Here is a 12046-nt window from a genome sequence, read left to right as displayed (position 1 = left end):
AAAATAAATATAAATAATTGAAAGGTTTAATCCCAAAAACTCAAGCGGTATTTCATCCTAAAAAAAAAAAACCCTCTCCAAAAAGTCAGAGAATGAGAAGAAACTTGAGGACACTCTTTCAGAGTATTTATTGTTCTATTCGTTCAAATTGTTATTTTTTAAAAACCCCAGCTGCTTTGATATTTAGTGATTTCATTGTTATTTGTTGTATTGTTCCTTATTCATTTTGTTACCCCATTGAAAGGTGGGATAAATATATATATTTAAAGAAATGGATAGACAGGAAAATGGTTCCCAAGCTATTTGATCAAGAGTGTTTTGCTATTTTTTGGCCCTGAGTACTGCAGTGGGGACAGTAAATAAATACAATGCAAAAAAACCCCGCAAAATATATTTACATTCATTGTAATAATAAAAGGTGTGAATATTGTTTGTGTTTAACGACATTCAGCAGGAGATAGAATCAGACACTTGTGTTTAATGCACAGAAGTCTGCCCCCACTCTAGATGACTGCCCTCTACACCTTTTAACCCAGGGAGGTTCAGGCAAACATCTGTACAAGGGTAATGTTGTAGTCCTGTCTAAATGTAATGAATGGAATAGTGATAAAGCAGAGTGCGTCTGCAAGTACTTTTGCAAAATATAGGAGGCAGCTTTGAAGGGGGGGGGGGGGGACTTCCGGTGAGAATTAAGATCCGGCCTTGGCTGCTGTGTCCTAGTCTCTCTCCTCCTCCCCACCTCCCCGCCAACATAGCTTAATTGGCAGGTTGCTAGGATTGAACCCTACTTAGAAATGATGGCCTCTGACTTAGGGGGTCCTTGCTGCAGGTCCCACGGGGAGCATTATAAATGGAAGGAGGGGTGGCTGTGTTTTGTGCCATCTCAGCAGTCCAGTGTTTTAGGTGTCTTAATGCCTTTGAACACCTGCTTTTTTTAAAACCCCTGGTGATAATGTGTCTAGAGGACAGGGGGAGAATGTAGTTGTTTGCCTTACCTTTGTCTTGATTCTCTTGAAAACCTTTTTTTTTGCCCCAGGCTGCTATCAACAAGAGGTGTGCAAACTAATGTGCGAGCGGCTGAAACTCAGTACGTGGAAAGTGCAGCTCGGGGTGCTCCAGGCTATGAAAGCTTATTTTCAAGGGTAATTTCCCTCCAGGTGCTGAACCTGCTGCTTCTCTGTCTTTTCCTCCGGTGACATTTTGTGCCTTCACGTGCGGTTGTGTCAAATCTCGCAAGCGCGCGGCGTGCCTCCCTTTTGTGGGGGCTTATCTGCTGATGTGAACAGAGACAGCAAAGTGGTAACTTGCTTAAGTTGTGTTTTGCAAACACCCGGTAGGCCCTGCCGTCTGTACTGTCTCCACATTTGGGGAGGAGAAGGCTGCCTTCTATATCACGTCAGAGAAATGGGGGGACACTGTTTGGCCTAGATAAGTAGGATAAAGGTAAAGGGACCCCTGACCATTAGGTCCTGTCTTGGCCGACTCTGGGGTTGCGGCGCTCATCTCGCTTTATTGGCCGAGGGAGCCGGCGTACAGCTTCTGGGTCATGTGGCCAGCATGACTAAGCAGCTTCTGGCGAACCAGAGCAGCGCACGGAAACGCTGTTTACCTTCCCACCGGAGCGGTACCTATTTATCTACTTGCACTTTGACGTGCTTTCGAACTGCTAGGTTGGCAGGAGCAGGGACCGAGCAACGGGAGCTCACCCCATCGCGGGGATTCGAACCGCCGACCTTCTGATTGGCGAGTCCTAGGCTCTGTGGTTTAACCCACAGCGCCACCCGCGTCCCAGATAAGTAGGATGCACCTTTGTAAATGATAAAAACCTTTCAGTGGGGCAGTGCGAATGATCAGCTTCAAAAGTGGTGGACGTTAAGCACCACTGTGATTTGGTCATCTGCAAACGGTGCTTCTCTCTGGGATCAGCTAATGTAGTACATTTCTCCTCTGCAATCCATGACTTGATTCCAGTGCAATGCTAAGTAACCATCAGTAAAAGGGCTTCCATTTGTGCAACAGAACCACTCCCCCTCTCCTTCCCCCATGTGGAAGCCCTGTTGTGCCCAGATCGACTTTGGGGGAGGGTTGGTGGGAAACACCCAGAATGGTATTTAGGGGGTACACAGGAAGAAAAGAGGAGAAAGTCCCTTGCATCAACAGGTATTCTTTTGCTGAAGGGACTGCTTTGGCTAAAAACCTATACAGTGGTGCCCCGCAAGACGAATGCCTCGCTAAACGAAAAACCCGCAAGACGAAAGGGTTTTCCGATTTTTTAGCGGCTTCGCAAGACGAATTTCCCTATGGGCTTGCTTCACAAGACGAAAGCCCATAGGGAAATCTCCAGGGACAGCGGGGAAGCGCAGCGCGTGTACTCCTCTGTTCCCAGACCTGTCCTGAAGGCTTGCGGTGGGAGGAAGGTTTTCCTCCCCACCGCCAACATTCAGAAGGCTGTTCTGAAGGCTGGCGGTGGGGAGAAAAGTCCTCCCCCCCCCCGCCAGCCTTCAGAAGAGGTCCGGGGACAGACTGTCCCCGGACCTGGTCTGAAGGCGGTCTCCATAGGAACGCATTAATTGATTTTCAATGCATTCCTATGGGAAACCGTGCTTCGCAAGACGAAAAACTCGCAAGAAGAAAAAACTTGCGGAACGAATTAATTTCGTCTTGCGAGGCACCACTGTATGTGTCGTGGGCTTAAGCCCATAACCAGTCTTCTCTAGCTAGGACTAATTGGTGCAGGCTCTGCCGTTTGCAGACTTACCACTAGCCAAGACTCAGAGAGTTAAAAGGGAAACGGTTTCCTGCCTCTTCCAGAGACGCTTCCCATGTTTCCTACAGTTATCTGTGATAGCCCTAAACTGGGCAGCTACTGTGCCAATATTGTCAGCAAGCTCCTTTTGACATAAGGCAACGGTGCTGTTCTTCCTTTGGGTAGGTTACTGTTGCTTGAAGCAGAACACTCAGATCCTGAGGCTTTGAGAAGAATACTGCTTGAAACTTGTTCCTCTATCACCCATTCTCTAGGTAAGTATCTTGTCAGCGGTGCACCAGGGAACCCATTTTAAAGCTTTAAATGACTAGCAGAAGAGAGTGGAGCCTTTTTTTTTAAATGATATTTATTCAACGTTTCAAAGATACATAAGTATAAAAAGAAAAGAAGGGAAAAATAATAATAAGAAAAAGTACAAAAAGAAAGAACAAGAAAAAAAAGAATACACATCCCACATTGCATTTTTCATTTGCTTGTTTCTTGGACCTCCTCACACCTCCCTTTTTGCATTCAAGCTTAGTTCTTTGTTTCAGCAAATTCTTCCCATATTTCTCAATTTTTATTTACATAATCTAACTTAACAGTCTATCTTATTTATTAACTCAACATATCCTTTCCATCTTTTGCTATATTCTATTGTTCAATTTACATTTATTTCTTTAACCTTATCTTGCCTTAAAAACCTTAAAGTTCAAATTTTAAGCCATATTTCCACGTAACTCCTTAACTCCTTTTTACTAAAGCCAATTGGTTCCATTCCAGCATAATCCCTAATATTTCATTAGTGTAACACTAATTCCAAAAAAAAAAGAAATTTTCCTTTTTACAGATTTTTTCTTTTTCTCTAGTTTTTATCCAACGTCCCTTCTTCCTGGTCTCGGATTGTGTCAGTCCTTTCTGGCCGAGAGTGGAGCCTTTTGTGCTTTTGGTATTTCTTGTATCCATCTGTATTGAACCTCTCTTGGAGACAGATGGAGGGGCTGTAGGAACTAAAGGATTGATGAATGACTAAAAGAGACTCCCCACTTCATACTTGTAGAGGGTGGTGGGACAGAGGTGGGGGTGGACCTTACTTTTTTCATCTTTGTTCTCAACAGAATCCTACTCGTGTGTGGGATTATAACATCAGAAGATATTAGAATTCTGCCCTTGTAGCCTTTTAGATATGGGAATAGGGAGGAGACTCATTTTTGAATGCTCCATATTTTGCGGGGAGGGCAGTTGTGAACTTGTGGTGGGTAAGACAGATGTATTCCCATTAACTATATGCATCTGGGTCATTGCATTAAATCACATGAATAAATGCTGGGTTCTCATTTAACTTCTGACAAAAGTTCTTCCCTGGCAAACATTTTGTCGTTTCTTTGAACAATAACAATACAGTGGTACCTCGGGTTACAAACGCTTTGGGTTACAAACTCTGCTAACCCAGAAGTAGTACCTCGGGTTGAGAACTTTGCCCCAGGATGAGAATGGAAATGGCGCACCGGCGGTACGGTAGCAGCGGGAGGCCCCCATTAGTGAAAGCACGTCTCAGGTTAAGAACGGTTTCAGGTTAAGAACAGACCTCTGGAACCAATTAAGTTCGTAACCTGAGGTACCACTGTAAATCTGTACCAAAATTGGGGTTAGAAGAAATTAAGAAGTGCATGTTGCCCTGCAAGATGCTTAAAAGGTGTATGTGGCCCATATGCACCTCTGGCATGAAGTTACATTTTCCTCAGGTTATATTCACTCTTGACTTAATGTTTGCTCCCTCAGAGAATAGAAGCTACACCTCCATAAGAACTGAAGCCTTGTCAGTGATAGAAGTACTGCTCACAAAACTTGAAGGCAAGTTTTTTTCATGATTTTGGAAATGTTGATCAAGCAGGTTGTCTCTTAACTCCAGAAAGCTAAAGAATGCTGCAGTTCAGTTCTAGTCTAGACTGATTTTAAAGCAATAATTGGTATAGCTTTACTGGGGTGAGTACTCTGCTCTTTTTGCTTTGCAGGGTAGTTTTGGCAAGGCTGCTTCACAATTTGTATTATGGAAGCTCGGTTTCTGTGCATGAACCGCATAAGAGTCACACCAGTTGTTTGTTTGACATAAACTTACCTGCTTGTATTTGCTTTATTGTGTATTTACTCATTTTTGTTGGGAGCCGGCCAGTGGCTAGGGCAACCATATGGGCATATAAACTGTTGTTTGTTGTTGTTGTTGTTGTTGTTGATAATAATAATAATAATAATAATAATAATAATAATAATAATAATAATAATAAAAAACAACTTTTTGATGTTTGAAAACCACATTTCGTAAAAAACAAAGAAACCAAGGAGCATCATTATGGGGATAAGGGGAAACCTAACAGAAGGCTTTGGAAAGGAGCTCAAGACACAGAAGTTCTGCCACCTAGGCTCCTGTAGTCATTTCTAGGCATTGTCTTGTATGGTTTGCAAAATGCCACTAGGATATGTTGGCAAATGCCTTTGCAGATAAAGGGTAGAATTGTTATTTTGGGGGTTGTATTCCTACAGTCCCTGTTTCCTGCTATGGAGCACTTTACATTGCCCATGTGTATGTATCTGCTTCTCAAAACAAAGCTGAACATCTTATTGGCTTCGTGTGTTTGGTAACATCAAAACTAAACCTCTGGTGTGTGTTCCATGTGTTGGGGCTGCCTTTGAAAGTTCCTGGTGCAGCAGCTGGACCCAGAAGGGCTGCATTTCCCATTAGCCGAACTTCCCTTTGGCTATTCTGTCTGGGGCAGATGGCAGTTGGAAGTCCACCATTGTTGGCTCCCGTTGGGTAAGCCAGCCACTGCATTAAGTTTAGGAACACCTTTCAAAGGCACCCCCACAAATAATGCACATGACTCGAGGGACCATATAACCATAGTCCTGAAGGAAGTTACACTGGTTACCAGTTAGTTTCCAGTCTCAATTCAGAGTGCTGCTTCTAAGTTTTCAAGCCATCAGCAATCTGGATATCTGAAGAAGCACTTCTCCCATGTTTGTCCATATTTATTTCTATATTATCCTTGATATCATCTGAAGGCTCTTCCACTGCCTGAAGATCAGTGGATGATTCCCAGGGCTGCCTTCTGACTTGTCGCTATCCAGAACCCACTGATGCTTCTTACTGTATTTTAACTAATCGTTTTATGACTTTTTGTTGTTGTTATAAGCCACTTTGAGAGCTATTTTTAATGGCTTGAAAAGCCCAGTAAGTGGGAATGCATGAAATAACATGATGATGTCCTTCTGCCTCCTTCTCCTTATGTAGAGTCCAGACAGTGGGGGAGCCTGAACACAGAAAGCAGAGAAGTCCTCATTGGCTCCTTAACAGCCCTGATGTTGGACAGCAGGCCAGAGCTACAAGAGAAAGCCACTTTGCTAAAGAAAACCTTAGAAAAACTCGATTGAATTGACAGCCAACCAAGTGCCATGCGAAACGAAACAAGCAAAAGCGAAAGCGCGCAGTGAGCTCTGAATACAGAGAGGGAACGTAAAGACGACTCTGTAGCATGCATCATTCCTTGGCTAAAATAAAGAACGCCTTGAATTCTGTTCCCCATTAATTTTCTCCTCCTCCTCTCTCCCCCGCCCCCCAATTTTTTGTAACCATTTCAAGCAGTTTGGTTAGAATGAAAGCCTCGAGCGTATTAAAAAACAAACCAAAAGCACACAACCGTAAACCCAAGCTACGTAATGAATTTTTGGGAAATTGTCCCGGCCTGCGTGCAAATAAAGGAGGGGAAGAAGCACCTCATTTGAAAAATTAACACCAGCCAAAATCTTTGGTGTGTGCCTGGAAATGATGTTTGTAAGAATTATCAAAAGGTGTTCATTGGAGCACTGGAGATCAAATACTCTGGCCTGTATCTTTCATGTGGAGTAATTATTAGTGTTGTATTGCTAGGACTCTGGGTCTTTTTAGAACAAGGTAAGCTAATGCTAATATGGAGAGGTCCACCTTCTGTTGGTTTAGCTTGACTTCCCTTTTGGAATCCCGTTGATGTGTTCTGGTCCTCCTGGTCCGCATACTGCCACGTCATCCGATGTAAAAATGGAGCAATTGCACACTGGAAAGCACTTTAATTAGCTGTCTGGAAACAAGGGTGTACTTGGTTTTAAACAAGCAAAGAAGGAGCACTGCCCTTTCCCGAAATGAGTTTTGCATGACACTCAGTAATAGCAAAGCCCTTATCCAAAATAATGGTTTTCAAGAGTGCTCTGCATTTTCCATGAACTATCTCGTAGTAGGCTTCCTTTCCTCAGGTTTGTAACCCCCGTCTGGCTTTGAAAAACTGTACGTGTTTTAACATTATTAAGAAGGTGCAGTTAAATAACAGCGTTGTATCTGACACAGCATATTCTGGTTTATAAGAAAGTACTTTTGTTTTTCTGGGTAAGGCTTAACGTTGCATCCATTTAAGAGAGTGGAAATGCATTGCATTAAGCAGCCCCATTTTCTGTAGTGGCAAAAGCATTTTTTTTGGGGGGGGGAAAATGAAATTTGCTCCAATTTTAATAAAGGCTCCCTAGATGATGCAGTTAAAACGTTTTAGAACTTCACAACCATAATTTAAGGCTCATCGCCATACATCCACAGAATACCGTGTAGGAAATAACGTGTACTACCTGCTAACAGTTTTGTCGTGTAGTGTCCCTGCCCGTAAGATGTTTGTAGGATTTGTTTCACATGAAGATCTATATGCAGGTAGCATGTTAATTCCTACATGGAAGTGCCTTCTGCGTAGGAATTTTGCAACGTACAAAACTGACCACTGGTTCTGCTTGATTGGCACCCCCCACCCACCCAATTGCCCTGTTGCACCTTGGAGGGCTGCCTGACTCAGCCAGGATTACTTGGATGCATCGGTTATATGAATTGATCCCCTCACAGTGCAACAAGCCCCTTTCCAGGTGCCTTTGATCACGAACCATCGGCATCTGCGTGGACTGCTCCCTCGCAGAGATACTTCATACATTTGGTGCATCCCGAGGTGCGAGGGCATAAGCTGTTTGTAAATTGGCCTTTTTAGGGAGGTTCAGGACGTTTGACAGAAAAAGGGGTGTGTGTTTAGGGCTGCTTCACATTTAATGGCCACCCAGAATTCCTGGGGTAGGGTTACACGCCTGTATCCTGAGGTTACAGGTTACCTCAAAATGGCGGCGAGAGGCATGTTCCTGATGTGCCGCCACATTTTGAGGACTCCTGGCCATTGTTACGATCTCGCTCCGTGGAAGTCTACTGAGAAATTAATGACTGGTGTGTGTGTGTGTGTCTCATGTGTGTCGTCAGACTCTTGTCTGTTGGTTAAAGGCCTTTGTCTTCTACCTAGCACTGCCCCATAGCTAAGGAATAGTAAAGCTGGTCTAAAAGATTTTAATGTATTACGGAAAGCTGCTTGTTGTTTACGCTGAGTTTGAATTTGCCAAGCACATCTGTAAAATGGAATGTTTGTAGGCATAAGATCTTTGCATAACTTTTAACAAAATAGCCCATTTTGTCTCGCAGGAGCTCTCTCTCTCTCTCTTTTTGTATTACGCAGAAATGTCAAGTGTTGCTCTTTTTCTTTCTTTTTGCAACAGTCGTTTTGAGTGTTTTAATAGAACCTGTGACAACCATATATATATATACGACATGTGCTAGGTCTCCGATATGACTCTTCAGCAACGGCTTCAGTATTTTGAGGTGGAATCTAAAAACTTGAGTTTAGAACAGCTGCTGTAGTAAGTATTTCCAAATGGAAATTTATATTAACCGTACTGAATACTAAAATTCCAGAATAAGAACTACCTGGAATGTGCAAGTTTGGTGAATAGCTTCTCTGAATAGCTTTTTTTCTTCTAAATTTAGATTATGAACTTACCAAACAAACATGTGCCTCTATGAGAAACCTACCTGCAAAAAAAAAAAAAAAGTTGACTTAGAGGTCAGATACCCGTCCCTCTTTTAAATTTGTTGACTTGATAGGAAAAAAGTGGCCTTTGGAGAGTTATGTTTTCCTCTGAAAACAATTGCACTATAAAACACTGTTGCCCAAATGTGGGCGCTTGTGCTGCTGTTTAATGCTGCTTTGTATACCTGGATTGAAGTGTGTAAATTTGACACTATAGCACCCGCTGAATTTACAAACTTGTTTTGTGTTTTAAAGATTTCTAATGTTGCAAGAAAAAGGTCTCCATTAAATTCACTACATTCATTTTCTGTATCTGGATGTCAAGTTATGTAAGTGGATTGACCAAAAGAAACCTCCCCACCGAAAGGGTAACATTAAAATAAAGGCACATGACCTCCTCTTGGATAGAACTGGTAATTCTGTTGGCGGTGGAGGGTGTACAGATTGGGCTATCTGCTCCCGTTTGCTCTTGAGACAGGGCTATGCAAATCCATCAGGAGGAAAGCCGTCCCCATAGCAGCCCTCCCTGCTACTTGGAGAGTCACATGACCTTTGGGGAGGCCATGGTTTCCTGTGGGATGAAAAATTCCCCTTCCCTTCCAATCATGGGTAGGAGCTGGCCTTTCATTCTCTCTGCAAGTCAAAATCACCAATGACATACAGTGGTACCTTGGGCTACATAGGCTTCAGGTTACATACGCTTCAGGTTATAGACTCCAATAACCCAGAAATAGTACCTCGGGTTAAGAACTTTGCTTCAGGATGCGCACAGAAATCGGGCAGCAGTGACGCAGCGGCAGCAGCGGGAGGCCCCATTAGCTAAAGTGGTACCTCAGGTTTAGAACAGTTTCAGGTTAAGAACGGACCTCCGGAATGAACTAAGTACCTAACTGTATTAAAAATATCTTCTCTTGCCCTTCCTCTCAAAAGGAGCCCAGGTGGCAAAAACACAAAGCGATAAAACAAATACCCTCTATTCAAATGGCTTGCTGCAAGAGGAAGTTTCTCTCGCAGTAGCACTGGGAAGACAACAGAAGCAGTGCCTCTCTAACGCGAGGGAATGCCAAAGGGCAACGCTAGAGGCCCAGTTCTTGCATTGTGCAGAACAGACCTGGTCAGATGATATTTGCAGGAGGCCTTCACTTGCAGAAGGCAATGATCAGCTGGCTATATAAAGGGTGAGATGATATGTCAGGTATCCTGGCCCCAAGCAGCACAGGGCTGCACGCACCCAAACCAGAACCTTGGAAAACAGCAACACTGAATTTAGCTAATTGACAAATGCAACAATGAACGTGCAGCTGCATAAGCTGCTTTTAAACCATCTTCCAGCATTATCCCATCATAAAACCGATCTCGGATACGCCCACCGTTATCTTAAAGATTTCTGACTGCAACCCCCTATGTTTATCGCTTCAGTAACCTGGAAAAATATCAACTGTCTACATATTTAGTGTCATGAGTCATGAACAGAGAAAGCACCCAGGACTGTTACACTTGACAGTGGCAATATTTGTGGCTTCTTGACTCTTGCTGTGTGTGGCAGGCCATCGGAGCTATTGCTCCAGCCATTCATCCGAGGACTGACATTGTCGCTCACCTGTGGCAATATTCTGCACTGAGGAAAAAGGGAAAGAGCTCTCCACCTTTACTGCCCCCTTCCCTTCCTTCCCATACAGCTGAATCTATTTTAGTTATTTTCCTTGGCATCATTATTTGGTATTTTGACACAACTTCACATGTTTGTGAAGTTACAGGCCATAATCCAGAGAGCGGCAGGACTCCGCTGCAAACACAGCTTCACAAAAGCAGACTGCTTATTTTGGTTTTGCAAAACTAAAGCAGACTGCTTAGTTTTGTGCTCCTATCTTCCCAAGATGCAGACATTAAAGAGGAAACCCACCCTCAGAACATCAGGGGCTAATCTAAGCCACGACACTTAAGTCATACACAGCATACAATACACAAGAGGTTTCCAAGAAAATATTATTGTTGTAGAATGCTCAAGAATGGCTTTTAAGAAGACAAATCTTTGTCAGATGTACTTAGATTTTCACAAAACAGCAAATTTCCCTAATCGTTGAGGAACACAAAAAAATACTGCACTTGGAATGAAACGTATCAGCATTTGGCAAACAACAAATCAAACCAACAGTTGAACAATGAAATAAAAATAAAACTGCAGCGCACACTGAAAAGATCTCGGGCGCAACGTGACATGGAGATTTTTGCATGTTTACTTTGTAAACCTTGCCCGTTAGAAGGTGTATGAATATTTCCTATTATACAGATGGGAAAAGTGGCAAGTTTATATTTTGTCTTTTTCCAGTGTAGGAAGAGCCAAGAGACAAATATATTGGAGTTAAAAGAGATAAAAACAGTTTGCCACTAGTATTCCCTCAACTCTGTTATTTACGAAGTTTGGCTGTAATTGGTGCACACCCCAAACTCTTAAAGAGCAACAAGGAGACATAGGGCATTTATATTGCTTTTACTCATCAGGATAAGCTTGGCAATTATTCAGCCAAGTAGTCGTACCTTGGAAGTCGAACGGAATCCGTTCCAGAAGTCTGCTCTTCTTCCAAAACGTCCGAAAACCAAACCACAGCTTCTGATTGGCTACAGGAAGCTCCTGTAGCCAATCAGAAGCCGTGGAAGCCCCATTGGACGTTCAGCTTCCAAAAATAGTTCACAAACCGGAACAGTCACTTCCGGGTTTGCGACGTTCGGGAGCCAAAACGTTTGGGAACTAAGTTGTTGTAAAACCAAGGTACGACTACTTGGCTTTTTCTAATTTACACTCTCATGATCTGCAAACATGCTAGCCGTTTAAGTGTGCAGCATGCATGATGGTCTTAACACAGATAGGGGTGAGGCCGGCAGCTGTAGTCGCAAATGTTCCCCATCACTGTTTGGATGCAATCGACTGCTTGTCAGTTGGGCACAAAAACATGGCTTCTGACGACCCCGTTTAAAAAAACAGTATTTGGCAGGATCAGGTCCATTCTATGCAGAACCAGGTAAATATTAAAGGAAATCACTTGCCTGTTTTCATGTTTATGCATTTAAATGCCTGTTTTGTCAGCACAGGTATCGGGTGGCTTCTGAAGGGTATGTGAAGCAGCGGCAGGTGGGGAGAGCAACACGGATGGCACCGTTCATCATAGCAGATACACTGGAAGCGATGGTCTTAAAAATCACAACTGCTTTGCAATCAACAATCCCCAGACAGAAAGAGACAGTTGCATTATTTCACCCAGCACCATGCCATATAAGAGAAAGGAACAAGTCCAGTGTCCTATTAAAATTGTCCTCTTTACTTTGTGGTTCAGAAAACCCCATTAAACTGACATTTACACCCACCCACCCACACCCAATTTTTTTTAGC

The 12046-nt window shown here is 43.2% G+C and overlaps 1 protein-coding gene across 8 annotated transcripts in view; it reads left to right on the top strand.

Annotated features, from left to right (window-relative positions):
* The window catches only part of ECPAS (Ecm29 proteasome adaptor and scaffold), a 60886-nt gene extending 51830 nt beyond the window's left edge, over window positions 1–9056 (top strand). For all 8 annotated transcript variants that reach the window (XM_083592731.1, XM_083592729.1, XM_083592727.1 and 5 more), the window contains 4 exons: window positions 1037–1142; window positions 2933–3021; window positions 4529–4600; window positions 6036–9056. In XM_083592731.1, coding sequence (XP_083448857.1) covers window positions 1037–1142; window positions 2933–3021; window positions 4529–4600; window positions 6036–6175 — 407 coding nt within the window. In that variant the 3' untranslated portion in view covers window positions 6176–9056. The remainder of the gene's footprint in view (window positions 1–1036; window positions 1143–2932; window positions 3022–4528; window positions 4601–6035) is intronic.
* Window positions 9057–12046: the final 2990 nt, after the last annotated feature.

The sequence above is a fragment of the Podarcis filfolensis genome (assembly GCF_964270895.1).
Source record: "Podarcis filfolensis genome assembly, chromosome: 17".
NCBI classification, from domain to species: domain Eukaryota; kingdom Metazoa; phylum Chordata; class Lepidosauria; order Squamata; family Lacertidae; genus Podarcis; species Podarcis filfolensis.
Note: the sequence above shows the minus strand (reverse complement) of the source record. Positions and strands in the feature narration are given on the sequence as shown.